The sequence below is a fragment of the Hypanus sabinus genome, unplaced genomic scaffold, assembly GCF_030144855.1.
Source record: "Hypanus sabinus isolate sHypSab1 unplaced genomic scaffold, sHypSab1.hap1 scaffold_1058, whole genome shotgun sequence".
Lineage (NCBI taxonomy): Eukaryota > Metazoa > Chordata > Chondrichthyes > Myliobatiformes > Dasyatidae > Hypanus > Hypanus sabinus.
The window spans coordinates 122,055-142,031 of NW_026779112.1; the positions used below are offsets into that span (position 1 = coordinate 122,055).

Below are 19,977 nucleotides of genomic sequence, written 5' to 3' on the forward strand. Positions count from 1 at the left end.
CTGAGGAGTGGCACAAGTCCCCGGGCAGGGTCTGGAAAGGGGAACCCACTCCCGTTTTCAATGAATTCAGGTAAAGCCCCTCGTCCAGACGGTTATACTGCTGAATATTTTTAAATCCTTTTCTTCTATACTCGCTCCTTGGCTTTGTAAAATTTTTAAAGATGCGTTAACTGTAGGTAAATAACCACAATCTTTTTATGATGCCTCCATTAATCCAATTGTTAAAAAAGATAAAGACCCCTCTGAATTTGCAACCTATTGGCCAATATCCTTGCTGAATACGGATTCTAAGATTTTTACCAAAATTTTGGCCACTACATGAGAAAATGTATTATCTCAAATTATCTCTGAAGATCAGACCGGAATTATTAAAATCTGTTATACATCTTTTAACATTAGAAAATAAATTAAAATAATTTATACTTCTTCATCTAAAATACTAGAATGTCATTTCTTTAGGTGCTGAAAAAGCGTTTGATAGATTTGAATGGCTATATTTAGTTAATACATTGCAGAATTTTAATTTTAGCTTGAAATTTATATCATGGATTAAATTAATGTATTATAAACCTTTGGCTTCACTTCTTACCAATAATCAAAGATCTCCTTTTTTTCAGTTGTCCCGTGGTACGAGGCAAGGCTGCCCTTTAAGTGCTCTATTATTTGACATTGCTTTGGAACCTTTAGCCATTGCCATTCGTGAATCACCTAATATTTTTGGTATTACCCGTGGGTAAGGGACTTATAAGATATTATTATATGCTAATCATTTGCTACTATACATGTCTGACCCTGAGAGATCTATTCCTGCTGTTTCATCCTTGCTTGCTCAGTTTAGTAGCTTTTCTGGCTACAAACTGAATTTTAATAAGTGTGAATTATTTCCATTAAATATGCAAGTTCCAATTTATAAACACTTACTGTTTTAAGTTGTCACAGATCATTTTACTTATTTGGGTATTAAAATTACCAAGAAACATAAGGGTTTATTTAAAGTTAATTTTTTACCTTTAATTGAACAAATCAAGCAACTCGTTACCAGGTGGTCCCCATTATCTCCGTAATTGGTTGGTTGAATTAATACTATCAAGATAATAGTATTACCCAAATTTTTATATTTATTCCAAGCATTAACAATTTTTATTCCTAAATCTTCTTTTGATATTATTGACTCCAAAATACCCTCGTATGTCTGGCAGAATAAAAATCCTAGATTAAGTAAAATATATTTACAGAAGCCTAAGAAGGAAGGTGGTTTTGCTTTGCCAAACCTGAGATTTTACTATTGGACAGTTAATATTCAATATTTAATATTTTGGACACGAGAAATGGTTGTAGTACCTTGCCCACAATGGGTAAATTTGGAGTGTAAATCTGTACAAGACTTCTCATTGTTTTCTATTTTAGGATCTTTGCCTCCTTTTGCTTTATCTAAACCAAATAAACAAATAACTAATCCTGTAGTTAAACATACACTAAGAATATGGTTTCAATTTCGTAAATTCTTCAGCTTGAATAAGTTTATCTTATCAACCCCTATTATATCTAACTTTTTGTCCAGCCCTCTTTTATGGACTAAGCCTTTGTGTTATGGAAAACAAAACGTATAACATGTTTTCGTGATCTATTTTTAGATAACAGTTTTATGTCCTTTGAACAGCTATCCAGCCTAAAACTCATTTTTTTTTTTAGATACTTGCAAGTTAGCAATTTCTTGAATGTTAGTCTTTTCTGAAATTATGTCCAATGGACATTACAGAAAAAAATTCTGGCTCTGAATCCTTGTCAGAAGGGTTTAGTAGCTATTATTTATAATATGATCATGAAAATACAGCCAGGAGTATCAGAAACAATTAAGAAGGAATGGGAAAAAGAACTTCATAGTCTTATACCCACAGGGCAGTGGGAGAACATTTTACAATTAATCAATTCTTCTTTTATTTGTGCTAAACATGCCTAATACAATTTCAGGTTGTTCATAGGGCTCACATGTCCAAGGATAAACTCGCTCGATTTTATTCTTATGTTAATCCAGCCTGTCACAGATGTCATTCTGAAGTCGCTTTATTGACCCACATGTTCTGGTCTTGCCCCTGTTTGCAAAATTATTGGAAAGATATTTTTGGTATTATTTCAACAGTTCTGAATATCAAATTTGCAACCACATCCTATTACTGCAATTTTCGGTTTACCAATGGTGGATAATAGTCGTTTATCACCTCCCCCCCAGCCCGGCAGATGATTGCATTTGTTACATTAATGGCTAGAAGTTCTATCCTATTGAATTGGAAAGAAATTAATCCTCCAACTATATTTCAGTGGTTTTCTCAAACTATTTCTTGTTCAAGTTTAGAAAAAAATTACAAGTGTTGTCTTTGACCCTTCAGTAAATATGAAGAAACTTGGAGACCATTTATTCAACATTTTCATATAAACTAAACTGACTTTTCCTGAACCTGACTTTTATTGCCCTTAATTATTTGGGTGGAGGTGCGGAGTTATTGACGCTACTGTGTATAATCGATATAATGCAATGGCCCATGTCGGTTAGGATTTTTTCATTTTTTTTTGGGGGGGGGGAGGTTTTTTAATTTTCTCCACTTTTTGTAACCACTATGAGCTTGGGAGGTTAATATCATCGATTTGTATTTATACCTGAACTCAAACTCTTTGTATTCATGTTTCATTTATGTTTGTTTAAAATCAATAAAAAGATTTAAAAAGGACTATTCTGAGGAAAGGGTAGAATAGGCGCAACGGGCCGAATGGCCAGACATGCTCCTGTTGGTTATTTTCTAAAGTACGAGTTTACCTTTGCCCCTTGTTCTCCCTTGGTTTTCAGCCGTTCGGATTGCACAGGGGAGCGGTGAGAGCTCCGGAGATTCACCGGCAGCCGCTGCGGGGCAGCTCCCGTCTCCCAGCAGGAAGGGACGGGTCTGGGAGACAACTCCAGACAACAGGCCCCGATCCTCGTCGGGGAAAGGCCGGGCGCCTCCGTGTAGCTGAAACATCTCACGGAATCTCCGCCGGTCGCTTCAGCTCTGCCTTCGAAAGGATTCACGACCCGCCGGTGGTGCAGCCGAAACCCGAGGCGCAGCTCCCGGTCTCCGGCCCACTCGGTCCCGGTCCAAACAGCGTCCCGCCCACTGACACCCCTCAGCCAATGGGAGCATCCCTCTCCCAGCGGCGATCGCTGATTGGCTGTGTGTGTGAGAGGACGGGTTGCTGCTGGGAGCTGGAGATGTCAGTCACAGTTTGTTCTCAGAATTAAAGGAAAATCCCCGAAACTCAAATTTCAAAATAAATTTTATTATCAGAGTCCAGATAAGTCACCACATACAATCCCGAGAAACGTTTTCCTGCGGACATACTTGGAAAAAATATAGAATAGTAACCATAACAGAAGCAGGCAGTGAAAGATCAGCCAGAGTGCTGAAGGGAACCAAATACAGAGAAACAGCGATAAATAACAAGAGTATGAAATAACCGCAGCGGCTGCTGATGGATCTCCGTAGCTCTCACCGCCCCCCTGTGCAATCCGACAGACTGAAGACCAAGGGGAAAGGTAAACTCGTGATTTAGAAAATAAGAAACAGGAGAAGGCGTGGCCATTCGGCCCATTGCACTATTCTTCCCCTCACTCAGAACATGGCTGATCTTTGACCCCAGCGCCACTTTCCTGCAACGTTCCCAACATCGCCGAGCCCCTAAATATGTCCGTTTAATTTAGAAGTCTTGTGGAGAAAATTCCAAATATTCACACACTGTGTTGGGGAAATTTCTCCTCATCTCAGTCCTGCTGAGGTGACCTCAGATTTTGAGTCTGTGATCCCTGGTTCCACTGCCCAACCAGGGGAAACATCATTCCTGCCCCTACCCTGTAAATACACTGTGACACTGTGTCTGTCTCAATCAGGAAGCTTCTCCATGTGAACCTTGTGTTCATGAAACTGGTGACAGTTCTTTCAGACCAGCAGCTTTGACCACAAGAACACCAGACAGTGGTCAGCACGGAATGTACTGCAGTTACTGCAGGAGAAGGACTGGATGGACACAGTGGAGTGGTTCCCGGAGCAGACAGTCCAGACCATATGGCAGAATGCCTCATCACCAGGTCTTACCAACTGCCGGCGAGAGGGCCCCTCCCAGTCTGGTCCTCACTGCATGCCCGGAGATCACTCCCACAGCACGCTGCCCCGAGATTACTGCAGTGGAGAAGAGACGGTCACTCACCTCTTTGCGGACTGTGGGCTGGCGAAAGATTCATGGGCCTTTGTCACAGCAGCTGCGTGACAGAAGGCTCACTGATCCTCGGGCTGTTCCCAGGACGCGCAAGAAAACGGACAGCGAGTGCTGCTGGAAGATCATCAACTCGGGGAAAGACCCCCGAAACTTGTTGGCCTGCCATCACATCGAAATGTCCGGAGAGCAGGTGTTACCAACCTGGGGTCCAGGGTTTCTGGTATTGGTCTTTGGCATAAAAATGTTTGGGAACCTCTGTCGTACAGGAATGCTGCAGACCGGCACATTCCAGACTACAGGGACACCAGTGGAACTATCGTGTCCCTCTACTGCTCGACTGGGAGAGGCCGTGTTGGCTGAGGAAGCCTCTCAATTATTGTACACCACCCCAGGGGGCACATGAGCGACAACAGACAACAGAATACCCCATAGACAACGAAGGTAAATTCATTGGGTAAAGATATTGGCACGTTTTATCATTCTGAATATTTTATTTAAATCTTATTTTGATGCAAAAAAAAGTATCAACATCTGATCTGTATTCAGAGTGAAGGAGACCAGGCCTTCTATTGGAAACGGGACAGACATGGGTCAAGTCATTAAGGTTTTCTCACGAAGGGCTGTTGAAATCAGGACCTTGCCGAAAAATTAACATTTTCCACCCTGTGACGTAAAATGTCCAGTCCTGTGCTTTTTCCTGCAACCACAGGTCGGTCATCACCACTGAAACTCTCTCCTCACAGCACAATATTTTCTCCACATCCCCAGTTTAATGGCATGTTTTCACTGTTTACTTATCCACCGTTTTACACTCCACTCTGACTCTCTTAGACCTGGAGAAAGATACAAAAAAACGAGCTGCTGGAGGAGCTCAGCGGGTCGGGCAGCATCTGTGGAGGGAAATGGACAATCGACATTTCGGGTTGAGACAGTTCAGATGAAGGATCTCGATCCGGAAAGGTCCTTCCGATCGGAGCGATGGGGCCTTTGGACAGTCAGCTAACGTTTTTTGTTGCTCTACGTGTTTACGAGATGGGGTTGCTGGGCATATGGCCAACTCACCTACGCTTGTCGCCGGGCTTAGACAGTCCATTAGGCGTTTCCTTACCTTTTCTCTGTTTAATTTATTTTTGATCCCACACTAACATTCAAATAGCCATGAACACATCCAACAGCAGAATGTTCATTCCCTGAGACTGCAGCGCGCGTAGTGGACAATCCCGGTACTGCAGGGGTCATTCCCCGGGTCTACAGCGCGCGTAGTGGACAATCGCGGTACTGCAGGGGATCTGCAGCTCCCGGAAGTGAAAGTATTCTGAATCAGGAAGTGCTGGGAGTTAACATGGCTTCGAAAGGACCGGTCGAGAGTTTAACAGAGGAGGCGATTTGTCCCATCTGCCTGGATTTCTTCACCGATCCGGTTATACTGGAGTGTGGACACAACTTCTGTCGCTCTTGTATCACACGGTATTGGGAAAGGGAGCAGAGAAACTCCTGCCCGGAATGTAGAGAGGTGTTTGCTGACCGTACCCTCAGGGTGAATCGGGCCTTAGCAAATCTGGCTGAAAAAGCTCGAAATCTAAACCTGAATCGGAAAGGGAAGGAAAGTGAACGTCACTGCGAGGAACATGAGGAAGAACTGAAGCTGTTTTGCGAAACGGACAAGACACTGATCTGTCTGATCTGTAGAGACGCGCAGGAACACCGAGAGCACCGCTTCAAGCCGATTAAAGAAGCTGTTAAAATCTACAAGGTAGAAACTAACGTCAGTTTAATACTTAACATATTTCCTTTCTCCTACATACCATCACACGATGCTCCATAACCAGAACATCATTCTCTGCAACTTCCGCCATCTCCAACGGGATTCTAGCATCTCTCCGTCCCACAGCCCAACTCCGCACCCCGCATCTCTCCGCTCTTTATACGGATCGCTCCCCATACTGTATCGCCCTGATCCACTCGCTCCTCCCCACTGATCTCCCTCCTGGCACCGACACCTGCAAGCGGGACAAGTGCTACACCTGACTCCTAACCTCCTCCCTCGTCACCATTCAGGTCCGCAAACAGCCCAGTCCCTCCCGTTTCTTCCATGGTCGATTGTCCTCTCGGATTAGATTCCTTCTTCTCCAGTCCTTTACCTCTTCCACCTGTCCCCTCCCAGCTTCTCACTTCATCACCCTCCCCCACGTTCCCCCTCACGTTGTCTCACCCGTCACCTGTCAGCTGGTTCTCGTCCCCAATCTTTTCATTCTGGCTTCTGTCCCATTCCTTCCCAGTCCTAATGAAGGTTCTCATCCCGAAACACCGACTGTTTATTTCCCCTGAATAGATGCTGCATGACTCACTGAGTTCCTCCGGCATTTTGTGCGATAATCGGGTTTGATCACCTGTTTCTTTTGATGCATCTTTGTTTCTATTTCCTTCACACTCTGACTTCCAGGATCAGCTAAAATCTTCCTTAGACTCTCTCACAAAAAAGAAATCAGACTTCCAGGAAAAGGAGCAGCAACAGAAAGAGAAGATTTCCGGAGTTCGGGTGAGGCTTCCTGAGCGGAATTTCTGATATTACTGTCGAGTTTTGCTCCATTTAATGCAGAATAGCCGGGTATCGCAGGTCCAGTGACCTGGGTTCGATCCTGACCTCTGCTGCTGTCTGTGTGGAGTTTGCATGCTCCCCCTGTAACCATGACCGTTTCAGACACATTCCAAGGACATGCTGGATGAATGGTTAATTACAATTAACCCTGTGAAGGTGGGGAGGGTGTATGTGAATCTGCTGGGAGTTAATGGGTCACTGAGGGAGAATAATTTCAGGAAAATGTCAGGGAAAGGATTTGACGGAAATGTCTCAGAAGTAGTATGGACCCCAATGGACCGAATGGTCAATTTTATGTCATAAGGAAATACAACATAGCAATGTAGTAAACTAATCTTCGCCTTTCATTCGACAGAAACAGTCACACAGCAATCAGACCCACATCACATCCCAGTTTGCTGAACTGCGACAGATTATCACTGAGAAAGAGCAGAGCTTACTCAGGGATCTCAGGGAAGAAGAGAAGAGGATTCTCAAACCAATGGAGAAAAATCTTCTGGCTCTTCAAGAGAATATAAGGATTATTCAGGAGGAAATCACTAAGTTAAAGGAACAGATGGATCAAAAAGACAGTGTGATGTTTCTCAAGGTGAGGGATGATATTTCAATTTAATTCTGTCAAATTGAACTAAATGAACAGTGGAAATAAACACAGCACAGCGGCCAATTCTACCAAATCAATTGCCACTGCGGGTGACCTTACACAGAGTGTTCTCCTTTCATGAGGAACCTCCAGTCAGTCCGCTAATGACATTCTAAATATCGGAGATTGATATTCGATCCTTTATTAGCAATATACAATATTAAGCATAATTAATTTCAGCATAATTTCAACATAATTAAATTGTAAATTAAACTGCAATTAATTGGTCAACAAAAGATATGGCATCTGCCAGTCCCAGGATCAAAACAGCCCAGAACAAAGTTCGAATACGTAACTTATTCCCTTCACTTTTACCACGTCCCCACTCACGTGACTGGTTATCGTAATAAACACATAACACAGAATACAATGCAGACAGAAAACAGACGTGTTGCTCCTGCACACAGCATTTACAAATGGCAGTAAACTGTTTCTCACCAGACAATTGGTGCAACTATTCAGGGTTGCTGTTGGCCAAAACTGGTCTTCCAGAACTTCTGTACATCCCAGGACAGAATGCAATCTTTGCTGAAATGATTTACTCTGATCATAACACAGAGCTGCTGATAGTGTCCTTAATTACCGCATTAAATATCCTCCAAAACTCCCATTAACACCCAGTTCCAGTCACAGGCTGTGACTATGCCTGGTGCGGTGGGTGTGAGGGTCTCTCTGTCAATCAGAGAACAAAGAATATGACCCACACATCAGACTTATCCTCCATATCCGGTTTCCATCAGATTAGATAAACTTTTACTGCTCTACTTTTTCGGATTGGTTTTACATCGGATTGTGTCCCATTCTCCGCTCATTCCGCCCATTCCAAAAAACTTACCCCTGACATCTCGTCTGTACTACTTGCAAGCATTTTAAAACTGTCCTCTCGTGTTAGCCATGAATGAGATACTTTTTACCAACTGCACACAATCAAATCCATCACTAATCTTAAATTGTTCCATTTTATCATTCTGACGTCTTATCCAGATGGTAATGCACAGCCTGTCCTGTCTTTCCTGTAAGTTTCATCCTCTCAGTAATGGTCTAATTTTCAGCAACTTTCCCTGTAATTTTCCCCGTGGTTCTGTATTGCTGGTGTGTATTTGTGACTGTGGGAGTGGGAATTTTCAACACCTTGTAATGATTTGGATGAAATTCAGGATGTGGACAGTAAGTCCAAGTCTAATCAGATTTGTGTTTTTATCTATTTCAGAAGGAAGCTCATCGGAACAGGAGGTAGGACAGGCTCTGTACTGAAACCCTGAATGGATTTGTAAAATAGTTCAAAATCCCACTTTATCACCAGCATTTTAATATTTACAGAATCAGTGACAATGTCCAGGAATTGTCAGTGACAGATGAGGCCCTACCGGTTGAAAAATTCGATCGCTTCTATTTGTTGAACACAGTGCTGAGTGAAACACTTGATGCCATTAACCGAGGTAAAACTTACAAAGATTCATTTTTCCTTGTTCATGAAACACAATTAATTTATAAGCTGAAGCAAAGATTGTCTGTAATAATGGGCTGAAGGGGAACTGAAGTTTATTCCACATCAACCCCACTGACTGGGAGGCATCACTGTCACATGGTGAGCTGGAGATGTCAGACCCCTGGACACACCAGCGCAGGGTCACAATACAACCAATACACGGGACTGGCAGATGAACCATTGTGTCCTGATCCCAGACACACTGAACTAACACACCAAGACGTGAATTTGAATCTGACCACAGGAGCTGGGAATTTAATACTGACTTGATGATATTGTAGGGAATAAAAGCGGGTATCAGTGTGGTTACTGGGATTGTCAGGAAAATACGCAAGTCCTTCGTGCACAGTGAGTGCAGACTCTGACTGACACAGGTCTTCACACTGCTGGATCCACAACTCTCACTGTTGTTAAGGGAGAGAATAGGGGAGCAGTAGTGACAGGGGACTCAATCGTCAGGAGACAGACAGGAGTATCTATGAATCTGTATGGGGCCCCCGATTGGTATCTTGCCCCCTAGGTGCCAAGGTCAGGGATGTCTCCGATCGTGTCTGCAGGATTTTGGAGAGGGAGGGTGAAGAGTCAGCTATCTTGTTGCATTTTGGGACCAATTACATAGGAAGTAAAAACAAAAGGGTCCTGAAAAGAATCTGGCTAGCTTGGTAGAAAACTCAGAAGCAGTACCTCCAGGGCTGTAATTTCTGGATTGCTGCCTGTGCCACGTGCTGGTGGGAGTAGAAACAGGATAATTTGACAGATAAACATGGCTGAGAAGATGGTGCTGGGGACAGGGCTTCAGGTTCTTGCATCATCGGGATCTGTTCTGGTGGAGGAATGACCTGCTCAAAAGGGATGGGTCGCACCTGGATCCGAGGGAGAACAATATTCTCGGTGAGAGAGGTTTCATAGAGCTGTTGGGGAGGGTTTAAACTAATTTGGTGGGGTTTAGAACTGGAGTGAAGAGATAGGACTGATGGTAAAAATGCAAAGATAGCACGCAGTCAGACTGTCAGGGCGGACAGATGAGAGGAAAAAATTGCAGCCAGTAGGGCGAGTATCAGTGTATCAGTGATGCAGAATTAAAAAGGGTAGCAGATACCGTACACAAAGTGTTATATCTCAATGTTTGAAGTATGAGAAATAAGGTGGATGATCTTGTTGCACTATTTCAGATTGACAGGTATGATGTTGTGGCCATCACGGAATCGTGGCTGAAGGATGGTTGTAGTTGGGAGCTGAATGTTCAAGATTACACAATGTATCGGAGGAAGGAAGGAAGGCTGATGGGGTGGTGTGGCTCTGCTGGTAAATCAGCAGCGAGATGTGACATAGGATTGGGAGATGTTGAATCTTGTGGGTCGAGGTAAGGAACGACAAAAGTAAAAATGACACTGACACCAGTCATATACAGGCCTCCCAACAGTCAGTGGCATGAGGCCCACAGATTACAACTGGAAATAGAAAAGGCTGATGAAAAGGACAATGTTATGAGAATCATGGGAGATTTCAACATGCAGGTCAATTGGGAAATCAGGTTGGTAAAGGATCTCAAGAGAGTGAGTTTGTTGAATGCAATGTGATGGCTTTCTGGAGCAGTTTGTCGTTGAGCCTACTCGGGGAACAGCTCTACTGGATTGGGTGTTATGTATTGAACCAGAGGTGAGTAGTGAAAAGAAACCTCAGGAGGCAGTGCTCACAACATGACTGAGTTCAACTTGAAATCTGATAAGGAGACAGTAAAGTCTGACATTGTAGTATTTCAGAGAAATGAAAGAAATTACAGTGGTTTGAGAGAGGAGTTGGCCAAAGCAAATTGGAAGGAGATGCTGGCAGGGATGAGAGCAGAGCAGAAATGGTGTCAGTTTCTGGGGAAATGAGGATAGATGTATTCCAAAAATAAATAAATACTCAAAATGCAAAATAGTACAACCATGGCTGACAAGTTAATGTAAAGGCAAAAGAGAGGGCATACAACTAAACAAAAATTAGTAGGCAGAGAGAGGATTGGGAAGCTTTTAAATATCTACAGAGAGGAACTAAAAGGATGATTGGGTGGGAAAAAATAAAGAAGAAATTGATTTGAATTGAATTGACTTTATTACTTACATCCTTCATATACATGAGGATTAAAAATCTTTACGTTATTTCTCCATCTAAATGTGCAATGATCTCCAATCATCCTTCAGGCCCTTTTTACACACCTATCTTTGTAAAACAAGCTAGCAAACAATATCAAATTGTTTTTCAAGTATTATAAAAAATAAAACAGAGATAAGAGTGGATATATGACCGCTAGAAAATGAGGCCGGATATATAATAACAGAGGATAAAGAGATGGCAGATAAACCAAATATTTTGCACCAGTATTCACCGTGGAAGACACTAGCACTGTGCCCGGTGTTGAAGAGTGCGAGGGAAGAGAAGTGAGTGAAGTTACTGTTACAAGGGAGAAGCTGCTCAAAAAGCTGAAAGACCTAAAGGTACATAAGTCACCCAGACCAGATGAACTGCACCCTAGTGTTCTGAAAGAGGTAGCAGTAGAACTCATGGAGGCATTCCAAATAATCTTTCAAAATCATTGGACCCTGGCATGGTGCCAGAGGACTGGAAAATGGCAAATGTCACTTGACTCTTTAAGTAAGGAGGAAGGCAGCAGAAAGGAAATTATTGACCAGTTTGCCTCACCTCTGGTTGGGAAGAAATTGGAGTCAATTGTTAAATGTGAGGCTATGGAATACTTGGTGACACTGGACAAGATAGGACAAGTCAGCATGGCTTCGTTAAGGGAATATCCTGCCTGACAAACCCGTTGGGATTCTTTGAGGAGATTACAAGCAGGATAGATAAAGGGGATGCAGTGGATGTTGTATATTTGGAATCTTGGAAGGCCTTTGACAAAGTGCCACACATGAAGGTGGTAACCAGGTTAAGAGGCCATGGTATTACAGAAAAGTTACAGGCATGGTTAGAACATTGGCTGATTGGTAGGAAACAGCGAATGAGAGTAAAGGGATCCTTTTCTGGTTGGCTGCCAGTGAGTCGTGTTCCACAGGGGTCAGTGTTAGGACACCTTTATTTTATGCTGTATATCAAGATTTAGCCGATAGAGTAGACAATAAGATGTAGGAGCAGAAATAGGCCATTCGGCCCATTGAGTCTGCTCCAACATTCAGTCATGGGCAGACCCAATTCCTCCAGACATCCACACTCCCCTGCTTTCACCCCATGAAAGGTACATAAGGTACATAGCCCTGGCTAAATGAGAACCGATATATCTCTGCCTTAAATATGCCTTGGCCTCCATAGCCGCATGTCGCAACAAATTCCACAGATTTTCCACACACTGACTAAAGTAATTTCTCCGCATTTCAGTTCTAAAAGGACGTCCTTCAATCATGAATTCATACCCTCTTGTATTAGAATACATGGCTTTGTTTCCAGGTTTTGCAGATGATACGAAGATTGGCGGAGTGTTGAGGAAACAGTTAGGCTGGACAAGGTCTTGGATGAGGAGAATGGGAAAGAATGTGGCAAATGATATACAATGTTGGAAAATACATGGTCCTGCACTTTGGTCGTAGAAATAATGTGCAGATTGTTTTCAAAAAATCAAAAAATCTGAGACGAAATTGGACTTAGCAGTCATTCTGCAGAACTCCCTAAATGTTAACTTGCAGGTAGAGTCAGTGGTGAGGAAGGCAAATCCAATGTTAGCATTCAGTCCAAGGGGTTTAGATAGCATTCAATTCATGAGCAGGGGTGTGATGCTGAGGATTTATAAGGCACTGGTGAGGCCTCACCTTGAGTATTGTCAACAGTTTTGGGCTCCTCATCTAAGAAAAGATGTGCTGGCATTGCAGAAGGTTCATTTCATAAGGATGACTCCAGGAATGAAAGGGTTATCATACGAGGAAAGTTTGATAGCTCTGTGTCTGTACTCGCTGGAATTTAGAAAGATGAAGGGGGATCTCATTGAAACCTTTCGAATGTTGAAAGTCCTAGACAGAGTAGATGTGGAAAGGATGTTTCCCATGGTGGTGGAGTTTAGGACAAGAGGGCACAGAGGGGTGTCTATTTAAAACATGTGGAGAAATTTGTGCCAACAGCTGGTGAATTTGTGGAACTTGTTTTGTGTGTATTAAGGCAGAGCATGATAGGTTCTAGATTGGACACAGTATCAAAGGTTACGGGGAGAAGGTCAGGTAGTGGGGCTGAGGAGGGAAAAAAGGATCAGCCATGATTGAATGGCGGAGCAGACTCGATGGGCAAATGGCCTAATTCTGCTCCTATGTCTTATGGTGATCAGACCACTACATTGAAGCATTGTGAGAATGAGCTCGGACACACCAACAAGCATTGACATGGGTCAAGATTTCATCTCGGGAGAAGCACACACAGCATAACCGGCCTGGCAAAGCTCCCTCACACACATACACAGGAAGGACTGGCAGATTGTAGTCAGAGCCTCAGCAATGTACGTTGTTATTTCCCTCAGTAACCTGGAAACCAATCTCTTCAGAGACAGTCATTTATTCATTTAAACAACTCAATCACGTGTGACACATTGTCAACACACACCAGACATGTGATGACACACTGAAACATACAAATTCTTCAATGTGCACACTCTCCTTCAATGTGTATACACACCACACGGATATTTACCACAATCAACACACACACACACACACACACACATATACTATCAGAGTGTGACACACGGCCACAGAAATAGGCACAAATTCCCATTTAGGATTGAAACCTGCCGTCCTTACCCAGTCTGTCTGTTCTGTGGCACTGAGCTGCCCTCTGACGTGACGTCACATCAACACTTCACAGACAGACTCCGGGGTGAGATTCCTCAGGAGGATGATCTGGGAGGGTTTGATGGATGTTGAACCCACGGCCCAATTCATCAATCTGCAAGACTAAGATGTCTTCTTGAGCATGGCCCATTTGTGTGTGTTTGCCCCCTCCCATCCCTCTAATCCCTCTAACCATTTCCCATCTGTGTACCTGCCCAAATTTATTTTAAAATATTTTTATTTTTACCTGTTTCTACAGCGTTGGAGGGCAAATTCCGTTTACCGACCTCCCTCTCTGTGAGAATGTTACCCGATAGACCACTCAGAAAAATTTCCCGTCTCACTTTCAATCCGAGGCCTCTGGTTCTGTACTCCTATTTCTTGGAAATGGAAACGTTATTTAAGCTCCTTAGAATTATTTACCTTGATAAGGGGTCATACCTGAACATCCTACACTACAGCTGAATAGCCCAAGCTTACTCACTCTCTGCTTTTAACCCAAGCCCCCAGTCCTGGTAACATCCTCCTGAAGCCTCCTGTCCAGTGTAATGACATCCTCCCCATATTCGGGAACCGGAAATGCAGACAATGCTCCAAGTGTGGTCTATCATCGACATCAAAGGCCTTGCTGAATTTCATGTGGACAGTGTGGAATAGGCTGATGAATACAGGACTGAAGGTGTTTTTTAGATTGGGACAAGAAGGGCGGCGTGGGAGCTAAATTCTGAAGGAAGACAGTGTAAAAAAAAAACTTTGCATACAAGAACGGCGAGACTGCGCAGGACAGCGCGGAGAGTTTAAAAAGATGGCCACCCTATACAGCGGGCAGCGGAGTGGGTGGCAGCAGAGTGTAGGGCTTTGGCTCAACGGGCTTAGGCGGTAACGGGAAGAGGCGAGAGCGAGGCACCGACTCTTTTTCTCCCCTTGGCAAATCAGCCCGGACGGACGGGGGAACAGCAGGGCACATTAGCTAACCGTTTAAAAAGTTCATCTGCTTAGCGAAGTAAGTGGGTGAGTAGACCTATCTTTCTTTGTTTCATTCCTGTAGAATTAGGTAGCATGTCTGCAGGGTTAGTGCTTTGTTCAGGGTGTCAGATGTGGGAATCCTGGGAGACCTCCAGCCTCCCTGATAGACACATCTGCACCAGGTACACAGAGATTCAGCTCCTCGGAGACCGTGTTAGGGATCTGGAGCTGCAGCTTGATGACCTACTGCTTATTATAGAAAATGAAGAGGTGATAGACAGGAGCTACAGGGAGGTAGTCATCCCTAGGCTACAGGGGTCAGAAAACTGGGTGACTGTCAGGAGAGGGAAGGGAAATGCCCAGATAGTGGAGAGCACCCCTGTGGCTGCCCCCCTCAGCAACAAGTATATCGTTTCGGATGCTGTTGAGGGGGATGACCTGACAGGGGACGGCCACGGTGACCGGGTCTCTGGCACTGAGCCTGGCGCTGTTGTGCAGGAGGGAAGGAGGGAGAAGAGGAATGCGGTAGTCATATAGGGGATTCCATAGTCAGGGGAACAGACAGGAGATTCTGTGCGCCTGATAGAGATACCCGCATGGTGGGCTGCCTCCCAGGTGCCAGGGTACAGAATATCCTGAAGGGAGAGGGCGAGCAGCCAGCTGTCTTGGTACATGTTGGTACCAATGACATAGAGAGGAAAAGGGAGGAGGTCCTGAAGAGAGATTTCCGGGAATTAGGAATGAGGCTGAGAAGCAGGACCTCCAGGGTAGTCATCTCATTGGGATCTCTTCTGGGGGAAGTACTACTTATTCAAAAAGGACGGGTTACACCTGAACCCGAAGGGGATCAATATCATCGCGGGAATGTTTAATAGAGCTGTTAGGGAGGGTTTAAACTAATTTGGCAGGGGGGTGGTAAACCGGAATGATAGAGTGGAGGAGAGGGAATCTATAAATCTAAGATAGTGAGCAGTAAAGATGTCAGGAAGGACAGGCAGGTGATGGGGCAAATTTGCAGCCACTGGGATGAGTTGCAGTGCAATCAAAGCAAAAATTACCAAATACTGGACTTAAGGTGTTATACTTAAATACACACAGCATAAGGCATAAGGTGGATGATCTTGTCGTACAGCTACAGATTGGCAGGTATAATTTTGTGGCCATCACTGAGACGTGGCTAAAGGATGCATGTCTGTGAGAGCTGAACGTCCAAGGATACACGGTGTATCGGAAGGATAGGCAGGTAGGCAGAGGGGGTGGCGTGGCTTTATTGGTATGAAATGATATTAAATCATTAGAAAGAGGTGACATAGGATCGGAAGGTGCAGAATCTTTATGGGTTGAGCTAAGAAATCGCAGGGGTAAAAGGGCCCTGATGGCAGTTATCTACAGGCCTCCTAACAGCTGCAGTGATGTGGATTACAAATTACAACAGAAAATAGAAAAGGCTTGCCAGAAGGGCAGTGTTATGATAATTGTGGGGGATTTTAACATGCGAGTGGATTGGGAAGATCAGGTCGACACTGGATCTCAAGACAGAGAATTTGTAGAATGTCTACGAGATGCTTTTTCAGAACAACTTGTTGTTGAGCACACTAGAGGATCAGAGGTACTGGATTGGATATTGTGTAATGTCTCAGAGGTGATTAGAGAGATTGAGGTGAAGGAACCGTTAGGAGGCAGTGATCGTAACATGATTGAGTTCACTGTGAAATTTGAGAAAGAGAAGCCGAAATCCGATGTGTCGGTATTGCAGTAGAGTAAAGGAAATTACAGTGGCACGAGAGAGGAACTGGCCAAATTTGACTTGAAAGGGACATTAGGGGGAAGGACGGCCTAGCAGCAGTGGCTGGAGTTTATGTGAGGAGTGAGGAATGTGCAAGACAGATATATTCCAAAAAAGAAGAATTTTTCAAATGGAAAAAGAGAAGTCAAAGCCAAAGTGGCTGACAAGAGAAGTCAAAGCCAAAGTAAAAGCAAAGGAGAGGGCATTCAAAGAAGCAAAAATTAGTGGGAAGACAGAGGATTGGGAAGTTTTTAAAAGCTTACAAAAGCAAACTAAGAAGGCCATTAAGAGGGAAAAGATGAACTATGAAAGGAAGCTTGCAAATTATATCAAAGAAGATACTAAAAGCTTTGTCAAGTATATAAAGAATAAAAAATGGGTGAGAGTGGATATTGGACAGATAGAAAATGATGCTGGAGAAATTGTAATGGGAGATAAGGAGATGGCTGAGGAACTGAACGAGTATTTGCATCAGTCCTCACTGAGGAAGATATCAGCAGTATACCGGACACTCAAGGGTGTCAGGGAAGAGAAGTGTGCGCAGTCACAATTACGACAGAGAAAGTACTCAGGAAGCTGAATAGTCTCAGGGTAGATAAATCTCCAGGACCAGATGGAATGCACCCTTGTGTTTTGAAGGAAGTAGCTGTGGAGATCGCGGAGGCATTAGCAATGATCTTTCAAAAGTCAATAGATTCTGGCATAGTTCCGGAGGAGTGGAAGATTGTAAATGCCACTCTGGTATTTAAGAAAGGGGCAAGGAAGCAAAAAGTAAATTATAGACCTGTTAGATTGAGAAATGGTTGTGAGGTTTCTGGAGTCAATTGTCAAGGATGAGGTTACGGAGTACCTGGACGCATATGACAAGACAGGCCAAACTCAGCATGGTTTCCTTAAAGGAAAATCCTGCCTGACAAACCCATTGAAATTATTTGAGGAGATTACAAGTAGGCTAGACAAGGGAGATGCAGTGGATGTTGTGTATTTGGATTTTCAGAAGGCTTTTGACAAGGTGCCACACATGAAGCTGCTAAACAAGATAAGAGCCCATGGAATTATGGGAAATTTACATATGTGGATAGAGCGTTGGCTGATTGGCAGGAAACAGAGAGTGGGAATATAGGGATCCCATTCTGGTTGTCTGCCATTTACCAGTGGTGTTCCACAGGGGTCCATGTTGGGGCGGCTTCTTTTTACGTTGTATATCAACGATTTGGATTATGAATTAGATGGCTTTGTGGCTATATTGGAATATTGGCATTCATTTCTAGAGGAACAAGAGCAGGGATGTGATGTTGAGGCACTATAAGGAACTGGTAAGACCTCACTTGGAATACTGTGTGCAGTTTTGGGCTCCTTATTTATGAAAGGATGTTCTGACATTGGAGAGGGTTCAGAGAAGATTCACGAGAATGATTCCTGGAATAAGAGTGTTAACATGTGAGGAATGTTTGACCGCTCTTGGACTGTACTCCGTGGAGTTTAGAATGAGGGGGAACCTCACAGAATGTTAAAAGGCATGGACAGAGTGGATGTGGCAAAGTTGTTTCCCATGGTGGGGGAGTCTAGTACGAGAGCATGACTTAAGGATTGAAGGGCGCCCATTCAGAACGGAGATGCGAAGAAATTTTTTTAGCCAGAGGGTGGTGAATCTGTGTATTTCTTGCGGCAGTGGAAGCCAAGTCATTGTGTGTATTTAAGACAGAGATTGATAGGTATGTGAGTAGACAGGGCATCAAAGGTCATGGTGAGAGGGGGGGGAGAGTGGCAGTAAATGGGAGAATGGGAAAATGGATCAGCTCATGATAAAATAACTTCTGCTTTAAAAATCAAACACAAGAAAATCTACAGATGCTGGTAATCCAAGCTGCACAGGTCCTGATGAAGGGTCCCGCCAGATCTCTCTGACACCTGTCGGGAGAGAGTTGATGTTGGGAGGATGTGGGTGGGTCGAGAACGGTGAGCACAGCCTCCGACTATAGGGATGTCCATTTAGGACAGAGATGAGGAGGAATTCCTTTATCCACAGGATAGTGAATCTGCCACAGGCAGCTGTGGAGGCCAAATAATTGAGTATATTTAAAGCAGAGTAACACACACAAATTGTTGGGGGAACTGCAGGCCGCGAAGTTTCTATGGAAACGAGTATACAGTCTAAGGTTCAGACTGAAACAATTCATCAATACCTGTGTTGCTTAAGGGTTCCTGCAAATTCATCCCCTGTCCTAATGAGGGGCTGCGGGGGATGGGGTTGTGGGAAAGGGGACAAAGTCATCCTCATCTGCCATCTTTGCCCCCTCTAGCTTCTCATTACATCTACACACACAGTTCACCCACGGGCTTTCCACCCCTCCCCCTCCTGGTCCAATCTGCCATTCATCTCTCCCCCACTGGTTCCCATTATCACCTCCTTTACTGTTTCAAACCATCACACTGCCCCACTTCACACTCACAAATGAAAGTGAACATTGTATGACGGGTCTGTTCCTGTGCTCTACTGCTCTATGTTCTCTGTTCCCAGTTTCGGAGAATGAGAGGAGATCTCATGGAAACACAAAATTCTTTCAGGGGTCAACAGGCAGGAGTGAGGGAGGATGTTTCCCCTGTCCAGCGGAAAACCCTTGTGGAGACATCTGCTTTTGTCAAATCAAAGGTTCGTGTCGGCCACCCGACAGCGCCTGAGATCTCCACCACCCCCGGTCCACGGGGCCGCGCTGTCCGAGTCTCCCCCCGATCCCCGGGGCCGCACTGTCCGAGTCTCCCCCCCCCCCGATCCCCGGGGCCGCGCTGTCCGAGTCTCCCCCCGATCCCCGGGGCCGCGCTGTCCGAGTCTCCCTCCGATCCCCGGGGCCGCGCAGCCCGAGTCTCCCCCCGATCCCCGGGACCGCGCTGTCCGAGTCTCTCCCCGATCCCCGGGGCCGCGCTGTCCGAGTCTCCCCCCGATCCCCGGGGCCCCGCTGTCCGAGTCTCCCCCGATCCCCGGGGCCGCGCTGTCCGAGTCTCCCCCCGATCCCCGGGACCGCGCTGTCCGAGTCTCCCACCGATCCCCGGGGCCGCACTGTCCGAGTCTCCCCCCCCCCGATCCCCGGGGCCGCGCTGTCCGAGTCTCCCCCCGATCCCCGGGGCCGCGCTGTCCGAGTCTCCCTCCGATCCCCGGGGCCGCGCAGCCCGAGTCTCCCCCCGATCCCCGGGACCGCGCTGTCCGAGTCTCTCCCCGATCCCCGGGGCCGCGCTGTCCGAGTCTCCCCCCGATCCCCGGGGCCCCGCTGTCCGAGTCTCCCCCGATCCCCGGGGCCGCGCTGTCCGAGTCTCCCCCCGATCCCCGGGACCGCGCTGTCCGAGTCTCCCACCGATCCCCGGGGCCGCGCTGTCCGAGTCTGCCCCCGATCCACGGGACCGCGCTGTCCGAGTCTGCCCCCGATCCCCAGGGCCGCGCTGACCGAGTCT

At 45.3% G+C, this 19,977-nt stretch overlaps 1 protein-coding gene across 1 annotated transcript; it reads left to right on the forward strand.

Annotated features, from left to right (window-relative positions):
- The first annotated feature begins 4,433 nt into the window (after positions 1–4,433).
- Positions 4,434–19,212, forward strand: LOC132386205 (nuclear factor 7, brain-like). The gene is made up of 6 exons (XM_059958484.1): positions 4,434–5,995; positions 6,686–6,781; positions 7,197–7,430; positions 8,695–8,717; positions 8,805–8,923; positions 19,052–19,212. Exons 1-6 carry the CDS (start codon positions 5,585–5,587, stop codon positions 19,210–19,212), a joined length of 1,044 nt encoding a protein of 347 aa, XP_059814467.1. The 5' UTR covers positions 4,434–5,584.
- The last annotated feature ends 765 nt before the right edge of the window (positions 19,213–19,977 follow it).

Coding starts and splice junctions, on each gene's coding strand:
- LOC132386205 (XM_059958484.1), top strand. CDS start 5,585: ATGGCTTCGAAAGGACCGGTCGAGAGTTTAACAGAGGAGGCGATTTGT. Junction 6,782..7,196: donor AGAAGATTTCCGGAGTTCGG/GTGAGGCTTCCT, acceptor TTCATTCGACAG/AAACAGTCACACAGCAATCA. Junction 8,718..8,804: donor GAAGCTCATCGGAACAGGAG/GTAGGACAGGCT, acceptor TAATATTTACAG/AATCAGTGACAATGTCCAGG.